Here is a 23,756-nt window from a genome sequence, read left to right as displayed (position 1 = left end):
GCTCCTGGCTCATATATTCTGTACTTCCAGTTATTTTTTCCAGCTGCAAATGTTTGCTAAGTAATGTGGGTAAGTAGTATGTTAGACAGTGGTTGAGATTCAGAAGACATTCCCTGTAAAATTTGCAGGAGTGAAAATAATATGCAGTAAAAATAATCTGCCCAAATTAATATTGCAAAACATGATGAATAAAGTGGTGTCAAAAATGATACTAGAGTTTAAAGGAGAGATACATTAATTGTGACAGGAAGTGTCAGAGAGACAGTGTGGAACAGTGACTTGTTTGAAGTCAGTAGACCTGGATTCAAATCCCATCTCTGCCAATAACTACCTGGGTGTCCTTACTCTGTAACCTTCCTGAGTATCAGTTACAGATAAATAGTCATGCCTAACTGGTAGCTTCGTTGTAAAGAATGGAAACACTGACTATGAATGACAAAATTCTTGACACATTGATTACAAGCAATAAACAGTATGGTTATAATATTTATTAATACTGTGTTCTCATGGTCATTCATTTTTCAATAAATATTTAGCGGTGACCTTACTGAAGTGCTGGGAAATTTGTCCTGTTCTGGGTGGTTGGGACGCTAATGAATAGGGCAGATGAGGGCACAGACAATAAGCACATACATGTAAAAGGGAGTGAGTGTGATCAAGGGGCAGGTGTGAGGTGGGTGGGGAGGATAGGTAGACATGGCACTGAAGAGCTTTTCAGGAGGTGGAGTTTGAACCGGAACCCAAAAGAATACAGAGAGTTAATGGAAAAGCTTAGAGTTTTTGAAACAAAGGAAATGCTAAGTGCAAATGCACCGACAGTGGGAAAGAGCTTCTTGGTACATTCTTGGGAAGAAAGGATGGCAGGGTAATGTAGTCTAGCTGTCAGGAGAGGGAGAAGCAGGAGACAGGCCACACAGGGGCACTGAGCAGGGGCCAGATCATTTAAGTTCTTGTCGGCTGTATTAAGGAGTCCAATTTTATTTTCAGAGCAATGGGAAAACATAGAAGTGTTTTAAACATGGAAGCATCTTGATTAGATACTTTTAAAAAAATCATTTGCACTACAATTTTATGTCCATTTATCATTTTTTCACATATAATACTTCTGAAGCAGTTAGAGACTTTTTTTCCTTTTCTTAATTTTACAGACGATGAAATTGATGCCTACTTAGAAAAACTAAATGACTTATTTGTCCAGAGCAGGACGAGAACCCCGGTGTTCTCACCTTCTTTGTACTGTCATGTTCCTTCATGCCAGGATACTTTCTCTAGGTGTTATTATTGATTTTTGAAAATTCATTCTAATTCAACCTTATTTTTTTCTGATCTTTTAGTCTTTAATAATTACACATATTTATTTGTCTAGAGTTGATTATTTTATTCTACTTGAGTATGATTTTTTTTTAATTCCTTACTTTTTTTTCCCAAAAATCTCTATTATATTTTTTTACTCTGAACAGATGCTCCAAGGCAGTAGCATTTAAAAATTTTAACTACCATGAGTATGGCTTTTAAACCTGGGCAAGAGGGGTCCACAATTTAGCAGGTCTATCTCTGGCCCTCTGTGCCTCTCCCTAAGGATGTTGAGTCCATGGGACCAGGGGAAACTGCACAGGTGTGAGCCACACCAGCACCCCTTTGTGGCCACATGCCAAGCTCCTGGCAGCCCAGACTTTCTGACCAAACAGACCTTAGCCTTCAGGGCCTTTATGAGCTTGTTCCTAGGAGCAACATCTGTCCCTGCCCGCCCTCCAGTGCACCCATTCCTGGACCTAAGAAGAGACCAAGGGATACCTGTTTTTTGGGTCCCACGGAGTTTGAAAGTGCTGACTGAGGTATCCACATATATACAGGTAAAACAGACCGGTATTCTGAAAGGAGCTGAGGCTGAGAAGAGAAGGAGAGCAGGCTACAGTCCAGGGCCACATCTGGGTAACTAAGTTCTGGTGTGGAACTTCAAGGAGTCTGAGAATTATTCATTCTGGCCTAAAAGCCAGTGTGAAGGTATTATTTCAAGGAAGAGAGTAGGACATATTTTTATTTGACAGTTTGTTAGCTTGATTTATAATTGTTACATATTTGGAGTTATGGCATGTATGCCTCTCTTTGCTCGTTTGCCTTGGGCTCCACAAACACTAAGGACCCACCTGTCTGCTACCCACTGTAAGAAATATGATTTAGTTGCAACATTTTACTACGCACGCACACACGCACATATGTGTGCACATGTATGTATACATCTGTGGCATGAGGGTGTAAAACTGAAACTGAAGTTTCACAAAAGAATAGTTACACTTTACTATATGCAATACATTTTGATATTTTTTGTTCATTAGTGACTGAGGAATTACCATAGTTCTTCCCAGAGCTAAGGGTGGCTGATCTTTCCAGTGATCACACAACAGCACATCCTTGGCACGTCATGGGACGTCCTTTCCAAACTGGCTGGCCTCTTCTCACCTCTCAAGCTTCTCTGCTTGTCACCCCACTTTGAACTTAGCTACTCTGAATGAACCGAGCTGATGCTTCCCTTTTCAAAAGTGTTGCTCTCGTTATTCTCTCCTCTTAGAATTTGACATTAATTTGTGACTGTTCTTTAAATTAATAAAATGCAACATAATAATTGGGTAATATGTAAATGTGCAGGCTGAATAACTATAAAATCAGAAATATATTTTTGTTTGCATTTTTTCAGTTCTTTAATTCATGCCAGATAGGCAGAAGAACTTGGCCAAAAACATGTAAAACAAAATGAAGAATCGGTGGCAAGAATAATTCTGAGATCAGAAAATCTAGTAATTGTGTAATGGTTGCATTCTGTGCATGAAGGACACTGAGCTGAAGTTTTATAAAAGATGAAACATGGGATGTGCCTTTACCAAAATTAAGGGTTTTGTGGATTTTTAGTGATACAAGGCTATTTTAGACTGAACCACCAAGGACAAAAATGGGCACTTAGAAAAAGTTAATATAACTATGTGAGCAATATGCACCTCAGTAATGACAAAAAACCTTTATTTCCTCATGCTATTGTGCCATATTATGAAATACCATAATATACAGATTCTACACAGCCTCATACAGACCTGTTAGCTGTATATTTAAATGTTTGGCTTATGAACATACCACATATCTATTTAAAAATACTGTAAGATACCATTTATCACAAATGCTATTCTTTCAAAGATCTCTGCTATGTTCCGGCTGAAAGCCCTCATCCATAGGGATGTGTCCAGTTATTAACTGTATTTTACCCATTTTTATATGCCTTCTTCACTCCATGTCAACTACTGCCAGTAACTGTTCATCCAAAAACTCAGTTCTTTGTTAATTGTGGCTTATTTTATGCATTATTGATTAAGCCCCAATTTCTTCTCTGTATCAAAGATAATTATCATTTGAATTTTTTTACATCTGAATAACCCTAACAGAATATTTTCTTCTGTGTGTTGATCTCCTATACAGTGATCTAATTTCTCATAATGACATGATAATAAAGTGTATACTTCTCTTTTAATTCATCAATTGAATTTTCAAGCAATGAAACCAAACAGAACTATGGGGTTTATGAATTTGCCATTTTGGGATTGGCACACCTCCTAGCAAAAAGAAGGTCCAAGTATAGCCCTCGATATACGAGGCAGGAGTGGCCTAGAGGACTACGATTGGCTAGAAAAGGGCCCAGAAGAGGCAAGGTTAGGCTGTTTCATGGTTCATCCATATGCACAGGAAGTTAGACTGTATCAATTTTATAGGAGTTGAGTATCAATTTTATAGGATAGGAAGATTATGACCAAAAGTCATCTTTTATATACAATGGCAAAAATAAGAAGTAAAAATCTAATGTTGTATGGGAATTTACTAAGTTCAAAACAAATCTCTCTCTGAATACAGTGACTGGATTTTTATGCTTTCACTATTCTTTTAATAGATGGGAAGTGAAAGTGGAATTGACTCCTCTATCTTTTTTTTTTTTTAATTTATTTTTGGCTGCGTTGGGTGTTTTGTTGCTGCGCGCGGGCTTTCTCTAGTTTCAGCAAGCGGGGGCGCACGGGCTTCTCATCGTGGTGGCTTCTCTTGTTGTGGAGCATGGACTCTAGCTACCCGGGCTTCAGTAGTTGTGGCACATGGGCTCAGTAGTTGTGGCTCGCGGGCTCTAGAGCGCAGGCTCAGTAGTTGTAGCGCACGGACTTAGTTGCTCCGTGGCATGTGGGATCTTCCCGAACCAGGGCTCAAACCTGTGTCCCCTGCATTGACAGGCAGATTCTTAACACTGCACCACCAGGGAAGCCCTGACTCCTCCATCTTTAGTAACAAATTTAGTATCATTTATATTATTAGCCCAGATTCGAGAGAAGCAGAAAAAACAATTTTTTTGCTGAAGTAGGTTAGTTTCAGACTTTAAAAGGCTGAGTGATTCACAAGAGTTTGACAGAAAGTTTGTTCATTTATCTCTGTCCTATTGGCATAATTTGAGTGTCTAGTCTGTGACAGGGACTCTGCTTTCTTATATGGATATAGAGAAGAACAAATACTTTCCTTCCCTCTTCATTGCTTTGTCTGGTCTTTAAGCCAATCCAGGAGAATTTTTAAGTCTATTATTCAGATGTTCTGCAATTGGCCTAATTTTATTTTTCACTTTGGTAGAGTTTATCCATCTTAACATTTCTCATGAAGCACGAGTTCCCCAGAAATTTAATGGATGTTTTACAGAACCCACTCCCACAAAAAAAGAGATTTCTCAGGACAAGAATATTAATATATATAATGCTATACAATTTTGAACTGTTATCTTTACTGTAGTATTTATTAAAATTGCCCAAGAGGAAACATAGTACACGGTGTTTCCTAAACTTGTGACCAGAAATTCCCTTTATTTGCAGGAGAATTGCACATGCCAAAATGAGTACTCTGAAAAATATTCCTTAATGCTGGCTCTGGCCTTTCAAAGACAGGCAGACTGTTCTTCAAAGCTGTCTGTAAACCTCATTAACAAAAGGGCTACATGCCAATGAGAACAAGATAAATAACTTGTACAAAGCCCTTTACATTTGCCAAAAGTACTTTTACATAGTTGTTTCATTGGATTCCTGTAATAACCCTGTGATGTTTGTAGAGCAAAGATTACTGGCTCAAAGTCACACAGCTTGTGAGCAGGATGAGCCGAGATAAATAGTGTAACAAGTATACAAATATTAAAAGTGAACATGGGTGAAAAAGGTGGCATATAAACTACCTGGTTTCATGGATTTCAAAATATAAGAGTATTTACTTTAAGCAAAGTCTTAAATCTGTCCAGATGTCTAAAAGCATGAAAGAGCTTATTAGGCTGAGCATGAGTCTTCAAAAAAATCAAAAAAAAAAAAAACCTTAAAGAAAACTTTGTGACACCCGTGAGTTAAACCATGTGATGTCTCCACAATCATGTAGTCAAGTGTACTGCTCCAGCAATTCTTACTGTGCTCTCCTTTGCCATCAGTTTTTTTCTTCATCCATCCCATTCCTATAGCATACAAAGTTCTTCCAACTTAAAAGAAATTCTCTTTTGGTCCTACTTATACCATCAGTTATTGCTCTATTTTCTACTCCCCTGTGCAGCAAAGCTCTTCGAAAGGGTCATCTACTCACTGTCCCCAGTTGCTTTCTGTGCTTTCTTTGTAAACCTATTCCAGGAAGGTCTTTGCTCCACCACTACACAGAAACCTCTCCTGTTACCATCATCACTAATTTTATATTGCTAAATACAGTGGCCAATTCTCAGCCCTTCTTGAGTTGATGTCATAGTTGTTCACCTTCTTTTTTTTTTTATTATTAGATTCTCCTTTATTTTTCACTTGCAGTATAGGAAACTTCACTCTGTTTTTCTCTTCCCTCACCAGTGACTCAGTCTTTTCTTGGACCATATTCTTCTTCCTGACTTCTTTTTTTAAGCATCTAGATATGTACTTTATGTCCAATGAGTTTATTTTATCCTGAGAGTTACATTAAATTTGCTTTAAACTCCTATCCCCATCCAATGGAAGCTCCTATATACTTGCCAAGATTTTTTCAAATTCCAGAAAGTTTACATTCTCATGGTCAAACCTTGCTCTAATATTTATTTGTTTGTTTGTTTGTTTATTAAAGTATAGTTGATTTACAATATTGTATTAGTTTTAGGTGTACAACATAGTAGTTCAGTATTTTTATAGATTATACTCCATTTAGAGTTACTATAAAATATTGGCTATATTGCCTGTTTTCTTCTTGAATTCTTAATGTTGAGGTGACCCGGGCTCGGTTCTCCATCTTTTCTCTCAGTGATTTCAATCAGCCTCATAGCCTTAAATGCTGTCCATATGCTAATGACTTACAAATCTTTACCTCTACAGACCCTACAACCAAGTATATATATCCAACTGCCTATTGAACATCTGTCATCTCCACATGTGTATCTAAAAGTCACTGAACCTTAAAATGTCAAAAACCTTACCTTTTGATATTCCCCTCCAAAACTCCCTGCATCTTCTCTATCTCAAATGATGGAAATCTCACCTTTCCAGTTGTTCAATCTAAAGAATTTGGAGTTATCTTCAAGTCCTCCCTGTGTCTCACACCCCACATCAAACTGTAAAGAAATTCTATTTGCTCTACTTTCAAAATATATCCAGACTCTGCCACTTCTCACCACTTCCACTAAGCACTCTACTCTAAACCACTATCATCTCTCACCTGGATTATTGTAATCACCTCCTTCCAAGTCTCTCTGCTTCTCTTGTGGGCCCTTATTGTCTATTTTTAACATGACATGAATCAGAGTGATGCTTTAAAACATAAATCTGAACGTGTCAATCATATGCTCAAAACTCTGCGAGTGTTTCCCATTTACACAAGGCTCTGCATGATTTGACTTTCCTCATTCTATGACTTCATCTCCACCATCACCCCAGCCACACTGGCCTCCTGTTGACTTCCGACTTGCTCTTCCTTCTGTCTAGAATGCCCTTCTTCCAGATATCTGCATGGCTATCCTCACTTCCATCAAACCTTTGTTCAAATGTCATCAATATATTCTGATATTCTAATATAAAGTATGATTCATTTATTTATAATGTCTATAATTTATAGTCTGTCACCCCAGCTAAGAATAAACTCCATAGAGTTTAATTATAATATCAGCTTTTGAATTCCCATTTTAAAACCCTATTGATATTTTCACTGAAATTGCTTAAATAAATTAATTAATTTGGGGAGAATAGTCACTTGTATGATATATTGTCTTGCCATCTGTAATATGGTTTGAGTCTCCATTTATTTATGTATTGTTTTATGTTCTTCTATAAAATTGTTTAATTTTTCACATAGAAGTATTGCAGATTGTTAGATTTTATTTCTTACATATTGGTTCAGTATAGTGTGGAATAGCATGGGTCAGAATGGTATGCTTGACTTTATAGTCTTCAAAGTATCACTTCAAATTCGGTGGCCCCTCAAAATCAAATGCCACCCACGTACTATTGCAATAACCCACTGACATACGAGCTAAATGAAACCATTCCATACCAATCACTGGCCTGGTTTTCAGGTTCCACTAACAGTAGTGTCATTCCCTAACTGAGTGGTTCTTCAGAGGTTTTTCCTTTCTCCAAGTTATACCAGACTGAGGCTTAGTTTCACACTTAAGTTCCCAAATGCATCAAGATGACTGAGCCAGGAAGGTTTTTCCAGTCTTAGCCACACACCAAGCTGGAACCTGCTGACATTGGATAGTGAACTCAGGTCTCAGTCCAGACTCTTACTTCCCTCGTGGTAAGTTCTCCTTGTGAACTCTTGGAGCCCTTTCTGATGTAGTCAATTGTCTTAGTCTGTGAGAGAATTTGAAATAACACTGAACTTCATAATTAAATGGAGAGCAATTGAGTCTCTCAACATCATTAATCATTAGAGAAATGCAAATCAAAACTACAATGATATATCATCTCACACCAGTCAGAATGGCCGTCATCAAAAAATCTAGAAACAATAAATGCTGGAGAGGGTGTGGAGAAAAAGGATCACTCTTGCACTGTTGGTGGGAATGTAAATTGATACAGCCACTATGGAGAACAGTATGGAGGTTCCTTAAAAAACTAAAAATAGAACTACCATACAACCCAGCAATCCCACCACTGGGCATATACCCTGAGAAAACCGTAATTCAAAAAGAGTCATGTACCACAATGTTCACTGCAGCTCTATTTACAGTAGCCAGGATGTGGAAGCAACCTAAGTGTCCATCAACAGATGAATGGATAAAGAAGATGTGGCACATATATACAATGGAGTATTACTAAGCTATTAAAAAGAAATGAAATTGAGTTATTTGTAGTGAGGTGGATGGACCTAGAGTCTGTCATACAAAGTGAAGTAAGTCAGAAGGAGAAAAACAAATACCGTATGCTAACACATATATATGGAATCTAAAGAAAAAAAAGAAAGAAAAATGGTCATGAAGAACCGAGGGGCAAGACGGGAATAAAGACGCAGACCTACTAGAGCATGGACTTGAGGACACGGAGAGGGGGAAGGGTAAGCTGTGACTAAGTGAGAGAGTGGCATGGACATATATACACTACCAAACGTAAAAAAGTTAGCTAGTGGGAAGCAGCCGCATAGCACAGGGAGATCAGCTTGGTGCTTTGTGACCACCTAGAGGGGTGGGATAGGGAGGGTGGGAGGGAGAAGCAAGAGGGAGGGGATATGGGGATATATGTGTATGTATAACTGATTCACTTTGTTATAAAGCAGAAACTAACACACCATTGTAAAGCAATTATACTCCAATAAAGATGTTAAAAAAAAAAAAAGTCTTTTCCTCTCCCTCCAGAGGTTTCATGCTAATTATGCAAACCCCCACCCCCACCCCAGCAAGACACTGTGGAAGAAATCATTTATCAAGGCTCCACTAAATATTCTTCCTCTGGGGCAGGGTGTATACTTTTCTTATATTTACATATCTAAAAGGACTCCTTAGTAATTCTTACAGCTAGAAAGATCCTCTTCAGTGTTACTTCTTTATTCTATAGCTGAACAAAGAAGCATTTGAAGACTTTCAATTGAAAGCAAAAATAAAAAACAATAACAAACAAAAAAACTCCTTATGTATAATTCATCTCCTCGTATCTTCTAATTATATAGATTAAGAATTTTACAGATGAGTGTTTTTCCACATTAATAATTCAATATTTTTATTTCATGTTGTAATATGAGAAATAGCTACTTTTTATATTTATGAGTGTTATTAACATTGATCATGGTAACATTAGAAATTTCTCATCTTTTATTTAGATTTAAAACACTATAAAAATGAATTATATTTCTATTAAGCCACATACATCAGCTAGTGAATGATGTGTATTCTAGTTTAAGCATTATAAGAACTTCAGAATGACAAGAGATTCCTCAGATGAAAAGATCCTTAAATTCAGTGGAAATTAAAAAGTGATCTAGAATTTCTGTAAAAACAATAAATCTGTTTTATACTTATTAACAAAACATTATTGATCACATTAAACAAAGAACCGACAAGCAAAGGTCTATTGCTGGATATTTTAATTGAATAAAATTATCAGGAATTTACTTTATCATAATGAGTTTGCAGATCTCAGTGTTGAACAGTAAAATTATTAATGGAGAAGTAACTATAAGAAATCATTTGGGGGGCTTCCCTGGTGGCTCAGTGGTTAAGAATCTGCCTGCCAATGTAGGGGACACAGGTTCGAGCCCTGGTCCAGGAAAATCCCACATGCCGCAGAGCAACTAAGCCCGTGTGCCACAACTACTGAGCCTGCACTCTAGAGGCTGCGAGCCACAACTGCTGAAGCCTGCGTGGCTAGGGCCCATGCTCCGCAAAAAGAGAAGCCACTGCAATGAGAAGCCTGCGCACCTCAATGAAGACCCAATGCAGCCAAAAATTAATAAATAAAAATAAATATATTTATTAAAAAAAAAAGAAATCATCTGGTCTAGAAACCTTCCAAGCAGGGCAATATTTAGTCAATTCTATTATAGAGGTTTGTTTCTTCTAATCATTCGGAATTAAGAGATAAAGTCAAGTCGTTCCATTTGAAATATTACATTAAAAAATAATTAGTTGATTCTAGGGTCTACTATTCTTGGGTCTATTATCACATCTTTTATTACATATATTTCACCAACAATTTTATTATTGTATTACTTTGAAGCTTTTCCTCTTTATGCCAGTTTTTTAGGTTTGATGAATAAATTACATACAGTTATTAGTAAAGTACCTGGATAATATAGATCTGTGGTTCTTAACCTCAACTAAACATTGCAGTTACTTAGGGAGATTTAAAAACAATTATATGTCTGCACCCCACCCTTGGATATGGTCTAGAGTGGTTTCCATTCTATATTTTTATTCAGTTCTTCCAAGGATTCTAATGGTTGAGAATAACTGATGTGGAATACAAATATTAGTTCTGCTTTGTCATAGGCTCTAGGTTTGCAGGGATTGTAAATAAATGATTTACATATAATGAAACAGATTTAAGGAATCATTGTGGAATTAGAAGTAACAGCTGTGAATTCTGTGCTGTAGAATTTCAAATCAAAGACAAAATGTTATTTGTTGGACAAGATTTGAAACCTGAAGTCACGTCTGATTTTTGAGAGCTAAAAGCAATATGGAGATTAACAAAAGCAGTGTGGGCAGATGCCCAAAAGCCATAGCCTTGAAGCATTAGAAATCCCCAGTGCTGAATTGCTATCTGATCCTTATGAATTTGGTTAATTGGTTGCTTTATTTGGTTTATTCTTTTTTCCCACATTATGCTGCATTTAAGCAGGAGTCTTCATATTCTGAGCACCCAACGTAGTGTCTGGCATATGGTAGAAGCTAAACAGAGTTTTGGTGATTGAATGAATAAATGAAACAATAAGTAGGTTTAATGAATGGATAAATGAAATGATAAATGAACAAGAGAGAATGAACAAGAAAAGAGAGAGAAAATTGACAAAAGAAGGAAGAAAGGAGAGGGGTAGGTAGAGAGAAAGTACAGACTCCTAGGAATATGAAACTGGAATGCCTTCATTCAAATCTTAATCTTATGACTTTTTAGTAGTGTGACCTTAAGCAAAATATATTCTGTGCTTCAGTTTCCATTTCTGTATCCAATAGGTTGTTACAGGGATTAAAGAGTTTATGCACATAATTCATGTGGAACAGTACCTGACACTTAGAACTTAATAATGTTAGGGAAATGGAGTAATTGTTACAAATGAAAGCTTAGAGCCAGAAAAATTTTTAGCTATAAGTTCTTGGGTAAGTACTCAATAAATGTTAGCTATTATTATAACTTGTCATTATTCTAATGAAAGATACAGTCTTATATGGGGATTTGGAGGCAAATCCAAATTTGAGAATTTGAAGTAAATTGGGGAGTACAACGATCTCTTGGAATAAAAGGAAATATTTGCTAGGGTATCAGATTGACTGAAGTCTTCCAAGTCCCTTCTTTGGTCAAGGCCTGGTCTCAGATATACTCATATAGTCCACATACAGACTTCATTATCAGCCTATGGAATCCCTGACTGGTTCCGTCTTTCATTCTGTTATGTATATTTCTTTCATCCTAATACATTGATGACTCTCATGGAATTTACAATGAACTATCAGCTCTAATTTTTGTTACTTATTATTTTTATGCCTATGAACACTTCCTTTTTATGGATTTGGGGTTTTTTTCTTTATTCTTTGTTCTACATTTCTTTTGTATTACATTTCTCTTTTCCTCACAGAGTGAAATATATTTTATTACTTTCCTGTTTTAAGGATTTCTTCATATCCGCTAAAGAATTATTGGTGCTGGATATTTACATTAATGATTGAAAATCTTAGTGTAACTTCTTTGAGCAGATAATCAATAATTCATCTCTAACCATAAAATTTTATAGAACTATTTTCAAAAATGAAATGGAACTGCTTATTGTTTATCCCTTAAATGCTGATGAATTTTAAGTATATCTGTGCCTCTAATATCTGAATTAATAGTAGGATAAATTCCTAATTTCCACTCTTTAGCATCTTTTTCTATTTTCTCTAGAAAGATTAATAAACCATGAGAAGTAAAATGCATAAAAGAAAAAAGAGCTTTTTGAAATTCATTAGGAGAGAATCCAAGACTTATGTTTTAGTCATGAAAAACATGGGCAGGGAGGTGTCAAAAATGTACAAGTCAAGTTCAGAAATATGTTCAGAATAAAGTTTAAATTATCAGCTGCCATAGTGACTGTAGTTAACAATACTGTATTGTGTATTTGAAAGTTGCTAAGAGAGTAGATCTCAAATGTTCTCACTACAAAATAAAAATGGTAACCATGTGAGGTGATGGCTGTGTTAACTAACCTTACTGTGGTCATCATTTCACAATGTATATATACATCAAATCATCACTTTATATACCTTAAACTTGCACAATGTTATATGTCAGCTATATCTCAGTAAGTCTGGGGAAAAACTGTCTACTGCCAAGTGTAATAGCTCCTGAGGAAAATGAAAAAGGTCAACCAAATATTCATTCCACATGGGCAGCACCATCGAACTCTAAAAATTTATAATTAACATAGTTCCTAAATCCTCTGGAATAGCTTGTCAAGAAATATCTATCCAAGGGAGAAATCAATTATTGTTATGTTAATATAGCAATTTAAATGCCTTCTATTCTGTACACTAAAGAGGCACTCTCATCACTTAAAAGCACTGTGAAAAATTATTTATTATTATGTTTAACAAACTGCTATTCTTTGGCAGGAGAGCAATGTATGGCCACAAATATATGCCCAAAATAAGTAATAACCATTAAAGGAGCATAAAATGCAGAATTAAAATGGTCACATTAGTAATTTAACTGTACCACTGTTTTGTAAACATGTTAGAGTATTCTTTAATATATACTAAATCTAGAAGTAGAGTGAAAAAAATATTAATGGTTAGGTCATTTTGCCGGTGATTATCAAATTCAAAGAGAGACCTATTTCCATGTTTTACCTGGTATAATATGGAAGAACATGTGTAAATTCCTGGCTTCATCTCATGAGAAGTCACTGTGACTGTGACATGATGAGGCCTCTGGGGCTTCATTTATTCCACTTGGTCTTACACATAGGCTGTCTATTTTGACCATATTATTTATTTTAAGGTGAATTTATAACAATGCTTTCCTAATTTTACTTCAAATTTTTCCACTCTTATAGATAATTCATCTACATAGTGCTTTTAAAACAGGATAAAAGAAGACTAAATTCCCTGTCATAAACTTTATACAATGAAAGCTAAGTATATTGTCTCTATATTTCTTTTCTTTTTGAATCCTTACTGTTTTTCCTAAAACTCATCATATTCATTAATGGAAACATTCATTCATTCATCCAACAAATATATTTTTGTGGAAGATGCTGTTTTGGTCACTAGAGACATAGAAGGAATCAAAACATTTATTTAGTCAACAAAAGTCTATTGCATCATGTGCCAGGCATCTTTCTAGACACTTGTGATACACCAAAGAGTAAACATATAAAGGCTCTTTACCTCCTGAACCTTATAATCCAGCAAGTTGGAGGAGGTTAGCAGAAAATAAACAATAAATATAAATAAGTAAATCATTTGTCATGTTAGAAGATGATAAATGCTATTGAAGAAAAAAAAATTAGAGAAACACAAAAGGATCAAGAGTCCTAGGGAGACATAGGGTGGAGACAGTTTGCACTTTTAAATAAGGTGGTCAAGATTGGCATCCTTGAAATTGTTGAGGTTTTTAGTCATGTGGGTTACTAGGGGAAGAGCATTCCAAGCAGAAGGAAGAACTAAGCAAAGACTGTAACTTGGGACCGTGATTGACTTTATTAGAGGAACAATGAGTTTGCCAGTGTGGCTGAAGCAAGAGAGCAAATGGGAGAACAGTAGGAGAGAGTTCAGAGAGGTAAAGGCATGGGGGAAGGGGAGGGGAGTAGGGAAGGGGAAGGGGGATGGGGCAGTGGTTATTGCTCACTGTAAGTTTTTGCTCTTGTGCTGAGTAGAATGAAAAACCATTGTAGTGTTTTGAGCAGAGGAATAACTTTATCTATCATGTAACAAGATCACCATGGATCACTCTGGTTGTTTTAAGAATGAACATAAAAGAACAAAGTTAGAAGCAAAGAGACCAGTTAGGAGGTTATTACAGTGATTCTAGTGAGAGTAGATGATGCAGACAAGCGCTGGTGTTGAGCAGGAAAAACCAGCTACCAATCCCAGGTGAGGATTTGCATGGAGGATGGCAAAGATTATAACAGTACCAGCCACCAGAATTCAGAGCCCACATATCTCAGCCTATTGCATCTTCTGGGGTTTCAGAGTCAGCAAAGAGGACTGACAACAAGGAGCTCCTTGACATACAGGATGTAGCATACATGGGGAAGATTCACATGTACTGCAAAGATAAAGCAAACATGTTTTCCTAATAGATTGCCCCTGCTCTGCTCATAGAATCTTCCTCCGGTTCCCATCTCACCCAGAGTAAAAGTCAAAGTTCTACGGTGATCTCAAGTACCCACATCATCTGCCCATCTATATCCATTCCCATCCTCTTGCTGTAGTTCATTCCATCCTAGCCACACTGGGTCCCCTTGAAAATTCTAAACCCACTTGTGTCTCCCAACCTTTGATCTTTCCAACTGGAACAACACTACTCACAGAAAGGTGAAGAGAGGCAGCAAGATCAGCATCTGTGGCCTGCACAAATCTCCCGTGGCTAGGGAATTGGTCCTTCCTGGTAGCAGAGGCAGGACAATGGACTGCACGCACACCTCTCATGCTGCAGGAGAAGACCCGTTCTCTTCCCATGAGGGGCAGATACACTGGTGGGGCTGGCCAGGTGACATATAGCACATGCAATACAAGGAAGTTCACTGCGTACCTAGAACAGGGAAATGGTTTCTCCTAATAAGGAAGAAGAATCTGGGGCCAAGTTATAGCTTGACACCTAGCTTCCATGTAGGGGAATATTCCAGATGCAGGACATTGACTGGGCAATCCTGGAGAGGGTTGGCAGTTTGCATGAAGACTGCTTCCCCAACAGGTGACAGCAGTAGACAGCATGAAAATGAGTCATATTTATTCTATTGCAAAGATAAGGCAAACATGTTTTTCTAATAGACTCAATAGGAGATGGGAGAAAAAGAGAGGACTTGGTGACACCAAAGTTTTTCAGCCTGTGGAAGCATATGGAAGGATGGAGTTTTTACCAACTGAGCTGGTAAAGGTTGAAGGTGAAACAGATTTGGGGAAGAGGCACAGAAATTTGGTTTTGAACATTCTGAGTTTGGTTGGACTGCCTATTTGATATTCAAGCAGGAAAATGGAGTAGTAGTTGAACATACAAGAATATACGGGTTAAGCCTGGGATAGAGAGAAAATTTAGGAATATATATTTTAGTGAGTGAGACAGACAACAAACAAAATACATATCACATAGCAGGAATAAAAGACCTCTCTGATAAAGTGATATGTGAAGAGATCTTTAAAGATACCTTCTTAGTCACCTTTGATGATCCTCCCCTCTGACTCCACAGGTGATCTCATCCAGTGTTATAATTTTTCATAGAAAACATCCATGCACTGACTACTCCTGACTGCAGGCTCATGCAACAGCCTAAGAGACTTAACTTTGACATCTCACAAGTTACCTCAAACTTTGTTTCCAAAACCCAGTTCTTTATTTTACCCCATCCTAATCCCAAATCTGTTTCTTCTGAAGATTCCCCCTCTTCTATAAATAGCAACACCGTTCTTCTAATTGAAGACCAAAATTCTTAAAGTCCTGCTTGAGTCTATGCTTTTGGTCTCATATCACGTCTAATCCATTGAAAGAATATGACCAATTCTCCCAACCTTCACTGCTAACACCCTGGTGCAAGCCAGCATTATCATCCACCTGGATTACTTAAAAGCCTCTATAATTCATCTCTTTAATTTTATCCTTTACTCCTACAGTCTGGCTTTTACAAGAAAGCAGAGGGATGCGTTGAAAATGTGAGATCATGCCACTCCTCTGCTCAGCACCTTCATAGGGTCCCCATCTCACCCAGAGTAAAAGTCAGAGTCCTGCAATGATCTCAAGAACCCGCATCATCTCAAGAACTCATATCATCCTTCCACCTACACCCACTCCCATCTTCTTGCTGTAGCCTATTCAATTCTAGCTACAACGGGTAGCTTTAAAAATCCTATACCCACTTGTGTCTCCCAGTTTTTGATTTTTCTGTTTCCTTTGTCAAGTAAACACATAATTTATGCTTTCATTCTGGGTTTGGCTCAATGTTTTCTTTGCATAATCAATTCCCCTAGTATAGGCTTGACCCAAATACTGCATGTGACATACTGAATAATTTTTCATTGTCTCTCTGAAATTCAAATTTACCTGGGTAGGTAAAAATTCGGGAGATGGATGATGGTGAGGGTAGCACAACAATGTGAATATACTTAGTGCCACTGAACTGTACAGTTAAATATGATTAAAGTAGTATGTTTTATATTATGTGACTTTTACCACAATAAACAATTTTTTTTTAATTAAAAGAAAATAATAAAGTACATTCCAAAGGAAAACAATGTTTAACTGGGTACCCTGTATTTCATCTGGCAACTCTAACTGTGGGGAAGTGGGAAGGAAAAATGGATGCTGAGCAGGCAAGCAAAAATTGTCCACTACAGGCAGCTAAGAAAGGCTTTACACAGACCACGAGGACCATGAGATGAGCAGGTTGCCAGCAAATGTTTACAGGTAACTTCCCTGTTCAAAAACCTTTGATGACTCTCTGTCATTCTGTTTAGTACCCAAAGTTCATGCTATTTCATATGAGAAGCTAAGGACATCTTAATGTATGCTGGCCCTCCCTTTCAGGTCTCATATCCTCCCATTTCCCCACAGCACATCTTTTGCTCTGCACACAGGGCTACTCATAATCCCCCTGCAGAGAATGCCTCCCTGCCTTTGCTCATGTTGTTTCCCCTTCCTGGAATAACTACCCCCTCCCTTATTTTACTTGAAATATAATTGCTTACCTTTAAAAACCCAACTCAAAGAGTGTCACAAAAGGTATCTTCTTTCTGCTCCCATAACACAAATATGTAAGCAAAACATAACTCTATGATAATATTTCATTGCAGTACTTAATACCTGCTTGTTTGTGTGTCACTTCTCTGCTAGATGAAAATTTCCTTAATGGCAGGAATGTATCATCATGTTTTTTAAAAGTCCTAAAACCTAATTTCTTCCATTTGGCACATAGTAGGTGCTCAATAAATAATTATTGATTGAATCAAAATATATATTTAAAACATTTTATCATCTAAGCCTTTATTGCCTTTGAAAACTAGTAATTTAAGTGTATACTTCTACACTTTAAAAGAAAAAAAATTGAAGTCTTTATAAACTTATGTTAAGAAATAACTTCTTGGTATAACACCAAAAGCACATAAAGGAGAAAAATGATAAATTGGACTTCATTAAAATTGAAAACACTTTCAAACTGTGCCATCAGGAAAGTAAAAAAGATAATCGAAATACTGGAAAGAACTATTTATAAGTCATATATCTGACAAAGGACTTGTATCCAAAGTATATATAAGCAATTCTTATAACTCAATAATAAAAGACAAATAACCCAATTAGTAAATGGGCATATACTTTGAATGGACATTTCCCCAAAGTAAATACACAAAACGTCAGTAGGCATAAGAAAAGATGCTCAACATAATTAGTCATTAGGGATTGCAAATCAAAACCACAAGGAGATTCCACTTCATACCCACCAGAATGACTATAATAAAAAGACAAGTTTTGGTGAGGATGTGGGGAATTGGAACTCTCGTGATTGCTGGTGGGAATGTAAAATGGGGCAACCACTTTGGGAAATATTTCTTCAAAATGTTAAACATAGAATTATCATATGATCCAGCAATTCTTCTCCTAGGAGAAGAATTCTTCTCCTAGGAATCTCCTAGGAGTTCCACAAGAACTGTAAACGTATGTCCACACAAAAGCTTGTACACAAGTGTTCACAGGTACATTATTCACAGTAGTCAAAAGGTGGAAACCATTGAAATGTCTATTAACTGATGAATATATAAATTACATGTAGAATATTCACATGGTAAAACACTATTCAGCAATAAAATATATGAAATACTGATAATATGCCACAACATGAATGACTCTCAGAAACATTATGTTCAGTGAATAAAGCCAATCACAAAAGACTATTCTGTGATTCCATTTATGTGAAAGGTACATAATATGCAAATCTGTATTGAAAGAAAGTAGATTAGTGGCTGCCTCGGGCTGGGGGTGGGGGTCTGCTCTTAGGGGACTGCTAATGGGTATGAGGTTTCTGTTAGGGGTAATGAGAATATTCTCAAATTAGATTACATCGATAGTTGCACAACTCTTTAAGTATTCTAAACACCATTGACATTTACACTTGAAATGGTTGAACTTTATGGTATGTAAATTAGATCTCGATAAAGCTATTTAAAATAAGCATTGATTTTTCCTTTAATTCTCTCATTTGCCCTTTATGTTAAAGTGCCACAATTTATTTTAAAGGTAGACCAAGATAATAATGATTTGGAACAAAGTTGTATATTCTTTTTCTAAGGTATACACCACAGGTTTAAGATGACCTTTCCACTCTGAAATTATGAAAACATATATTAAGCTCAGCACAAAATATATTTAAGGTGATTTGAACAGATGAAATATTACACATTTTTAAACATATAATGTCAATAAGCACTTCAGAGAAAAATTGACTGTTCAAAAATTTTCCATGGGTAGTACTAAATTCCAAAGTAGCATAAAGACTATGCAGTACACATCTGTTACTTAAAGGAATTGAAGAGGTTAACATTTTGAAAGTGTTTTATTTTCGTTGTCTGATTACTATTTATATTTACTTAAATTTCTCTTACCTTGAGCCCATTAAAAAATCTGCAACTTTTAGACAAGATTTTAATGGACTTCAGGTGCACAGATTTGGAATAATCATTTTTCTAATTAGAAAATTAACATCATTCAGTTGCACTGAACAAATATTTGTAGAATTTATACACGTGTGTGTGTGTGTACTGTTGTATGTATATTCATATAGCTATACATACACGCACTACATTCTTGTTACTTGTCAATACCATCCAGCATGTGTTATTTTATCGTTTTGATTTTTATGTTCTGATTAAAAGTAATACGGTAAAGGGTAGATGAAATGACCTCGGAATTCAAAGTTCTGCATTTTAATTCAAATCAACTTCGTGTAATTACCTAAGTCTCAGTTTCTCCAAAGTTCTTAAGGACTCAAATCTTAAATGTAATTTTTCAATGACAAAAAACATTTTTCACTGCAAAAATGTATTTTCTAATGACTTTTGTAGTTTCTAAAAATTGCCATTTTTTAGTTGACTAGAGGAAATTCTCACTGTGAGGAGGCAGAAATTCTATTAAAGCTGAAGGTTGCCTCATTACTTGTAAGTGGTGTACAGAGTTCGAAGATATTTGCTGTTATTACAGAAATCCTGTAATATCATACCTCAGTTATCCCAAATTTGGACATAATTGATTGGCAGTTCGCTCTAGCCTTTCTCCCTAAACCAGTTCTCAATTGCTGTCTAATGAATATAAATAGGCTTTTCCCAGTTCAATGTACAGATAATGGTATCTTACATAAATGTCACTATCAATGTTTTTGGGTTTTGTGTTCATAAAAACTGTCTAAAATGTTGGGTTTTTATTAGCTTCACAATAATACTGCTCTGCATTGTATGTGGTATTGCACGCCCCAACGGAGGGGTTTAACTTTGGAAAGGCAGTTCCCTTCCACTAAGAGCAATTGCTAGGCATGTTCTCAGCTCTGATCCCTCCGCAAGCAAGCAGTCCCAGCAGCTAGGGGAATCAAGACTCTGAAGGAGCAACTGGTCAACTGACCTTTGATCCTTTCCAACACTCTTACACCTTTCACTAGATAAGAAAAAGTTTGGCACTTGCAATACAAAAGTTTAGTCATATTTTCAAAGTACTAATTCTGAAAATCCAACTGGTATCCTAAGATGCTATCTTAAGACTGACTCTATCTTTCTCTGCCCTTTTAATTTTGATTTGTCCAACTGTTTCTCCACGTGTTAGGCAACTGGACTTACCAATACCTCTTGCCATTTGTTTGCTTTCCCATTCTCTCTATTTTATCTTTCTCGCTGCTTTTGTGATGCTTTCTATACTCCTCCTTTTGTCCTACAGTCAGTTTTGTCTAATAGGACATTTGCATTCCAAAATATCATGGGTTATGCAAAATTTCAAAATAAAAATCACAGGGCTTATGGGGGAAAGGGGTTTGCAGTACAACACTAAAACCTTTATCAATGACTTTTAAAATAAATAGAATACTATTTCTAAATACTATTTCTAGTATTTCTAATACTAAAAATAGTAGCACAGTTTTACACATGTTAAATGGTTAAGGATTGCATAACTGCTGTGATAAATTTAACTCTTTACTTTGAAAAAGATCTGAAGTTTGCTGATCACAGTGGATGTCAGAAGGGTTATAGCTGTGATCTATTGTGAAGTGGTGGAAGGCGGAGTATCTAAAATCAGACAGGTGTAACACAGATATGGATGGGCTGACTCAAAGCGCTTGATGAAGTGTGAGGTTGGTGTTAGATGTTTGAGGAAAGTGCGTGTGTACATTTTGTATATTCCTACACTGATTGATTCAGCTAGGTCTGGTTTTCTGTGTTCAGCCAGTGATTATCAGGAATGAGATTGTACATAAGAAAACACAAAAGTTACATTATGTTCAAATTCTTTCTTTTTTTTTTTTTCAAATTTTTTCTTAATGTATCTGTCATGCTAGAATGAATTCATATTTTCCAAACAAGCATTCTAACAGAATTGATAGTACTTTTTTTTCTTTTTCTCCATACTTTCCTATTTCTAGTTTATTGTGATCTTTTTCTCTTAGCACTTATTTCTCCCCAGTTCCTGCACTGTCTTCACCACAAAATTTCTCCAGTGCAGCTAGGCTGTAGGTCATCCTTCTGAAGACATGCGTTACCCTGGTTTCCAGGCAGCCCCTTCAAAAAGAGGAAAAATCAATCTCAAAGTATTTAAACTCTTCAGCCTCTTTCCTGTGGATTGTGTGCACTCATTACTTTTATGTTGATAGCAATATAGAAAGCAAGACTTTTCTATGCTATACCTTTGTTCCAGCTAGGTCAGATTCACAGCAGGAATAACTTTCTTTAAAAGAAAAGTGTAAGTTTTCCTTTACTGAGAGTCATTGAAAATAAGACTTGCAAATTCACAAAGGATCTTGAATAAAAATAGAAACTATTACATAGTTTCTGTGCCCTTATTTATTATTTAATAATAACATGCTTTGTTACATAAATATTTATTTATAATAAATTTTATATGTAATTGATTAAAAATGGCTGCCACTTATTGAATGTTTATGCTATATCCATGTTTTGTGCTAAACTGTGTATAATGTAGCATATATAATAGTTTCCTGTTCAAATGCATCTATTAACCTATTTGAAAATTACTGATCTACCTTTATATTTTAATGTCAATTAAGAGTTTTCTCAGAAAGTTAGTTTTCCTCCAAAGCTAGTTCTGTTAGAGTTCTTATTTCTCAGTATGAAATCTTTATCAGTCTCATATCTTTAAGTTCATGAATTTTAAATTAAAGATGAAGAGAATTCTAAGTGCAGTTTCTTTCTCTTTTCCTGCAGCGTTTGTCCAATGGTTCTATAGATTCAACTGATGAAACAAGTCAAATAGTTGAACTACAAGAATTGCTTGAAAAACAAAACTATGAAATGGCCCAAATGAAAGAACGTTTAGCAGCCCTTTCTTCCCGAGTGGGAGAGGTGGAACAGGAAGCAGAGACAGCAAGAAAGGATCTCATTAAAACAGAAGAAATGAACACTAAGTATCAAAGGGACATTAGGGAGGTAAGTGATTCGCAACACTTTCAGTCTTTGCTTCCTGAATGCTGTCTCTGAGATGCTTTTTCCATAATTTCCCCTAACGGCATATACTCTTTACCTTTTCTCAAAAGACCGTAAATCAGTATGCATTATATTAGTTATGAAGCTTGTTCACTAAGGCAAAAATAGTTTACTTCATCACCCCTTTATTTTTACTTTTTTATTTTTTTTCTGCTTTACAACAAAATGAATCAGTTATGTATATACATATGTTCCCATATCTCTTCCATCTTGCGTCTCCCTCCCTCCCACCCTCCCTATCCCACCCCATAAATATGTATGGAAAGAAAATGTTGGTATCAAATCTCAGAAGTAATAAAAACTACAGGTTTTTAAATGAATTTTTAAATGTTTTAAGCTGTTAATTTTAAATAACCCTAGATTCGGGTACGAATAATGAATTGCTATACTCTTAGCAGATGGGAATACTCAAAGACATTACTTTAAAAATATCCCTCTTATTTTGGTTTTCTATCTGTGAATGTGAAAGTACATGTGTGAAAGTGGGAACCTTTCTTTCTCTATATGTTCAGTTCTTACTAAACTTAACATCACTTCATCTATTTGAAAAAGTGGGTACTTTAAAGTTACGACAAAAATTACAAGGAGATGTCTTATTTGTGATATTGCCAAATCATCGTACCAGCTGAGGTGAAAAGTTTAGAATCTTTTCACTGTTATCACTCTATTTAATTAAAAAGAAAATTATCTGTATTTATGAAAATTTTATTTTGTGACTTTTCACCTTTTCCATTTTTACATGTTCTTTTAAATCATATTTTTATTTTCTTATCTTTTGTACATCATTAACTAGCTGTTATTGGAGTTGACTCTATGTATCCAATTCTTTTCTTCCAATTCTCCTTTGAGCCCATTTTATCATACTTTTGCCTCCACGGTCCCATCAAAACTGTTCTTATCCAGTTTGACCTCCATGTTGCTGAATCCAGGAGACACTTCTCAGTCCTTGGAAGCACTTGATGTAATTACCACTTCCTGGTGTATTTCTTCACTTGGCTAATAGCACACTACACTGTTCCTGATTTTCCTTCATTTTTACTTGCTACCCCCATCTCAGGCTCCTTTACTGGCTCTACTTCTCATCCCCAACCGTGGAATGCCTTTCCTCCTCAATTTACCTTAACTCCCCTGGTAAATTCATGCCGTTTCATGGCTCCAAAAACTACCCATGGTCTTATGATTCCCACTTTATATCTCCACCTTATCCATCTCTCCTGATTTCCAGATGCCTGTATCTAGATCTCTGACGGGTATCTCAAAATTAACATTCTCAAGACTGTTTTCCTGATATTCCCCCCAAGAAGCCAGACTTACTTGCAGTCTTACATATCTCAGCTGACGGCAACTCCATTATTGGTGCTTAGATCAAAAACCTTGGAACTGTCCTTGGTACCTCTCTTTCACTCACACACTGCATTTGCTTCGTCCATAAATCTTATTACTTCCAACTTCAAAATATATCCGTCCTGTGACCTCTTCACACACTCTTCATGGCTCTGTCTTATTTCACACAACCACCATCTCTCACTGGATTATTCTAATGGCCTATACTCAACGCAGCAGCCTGAGTGACCTCTTGCAGTGTAAGTCAGCTCAAGTCACTTTCTCCTTAAAACTCTTCAATGGCTACCTATTCTACTTACAGTAAAATCAAAGTCCTTGCAGTGGTCAA

The 23,756-nt window shown here is 36.2% G+C and overlaps 1 protein-coding gene across 24 annotated transcripts in view; it reads left to right on the top strand.

Annotated features, from left to right (window-relative positions):
• The window catches only part of PPFIA2 (PTPRF interacting protein alpha 2), a 475,585-nt gene that overhangs the window by 331,475 nt on the left and 120,354 nt on the right, over positions 1-23,756 (top strand). For all 24 annotated transcript variants that reach the window (XM_049694321.1, XM_049694307.1, XM_033407163.2 and 21 more), the window contains one exon: positions 21,806-22,027. In XM_049694321.1, coding sequence (XP_049550278.1) covers positions 21,806-22,027 — 222 coding nt within the window. The remainder of the gene's footprint in view (positions 1-21,805; positions 22,028-23,756) is intronic.

Source organism: Orcinus orca, chromosome 11, assembly GCF_937001465.1.
Source record: "Orcinus orca chromosome 11, mOrcOrc1.1, whole genome shotgun sequence".
NCBI lineage: Eukaryota > Metazoa > Chordata > Mammalia > Artiodactyla > Delphinidae > Orcinus > Orcinus orca.
Note: the sequence above shows the minus strand (reverse complement) of the source record. Positions and strands in the feature narration are given on the sequence as shown.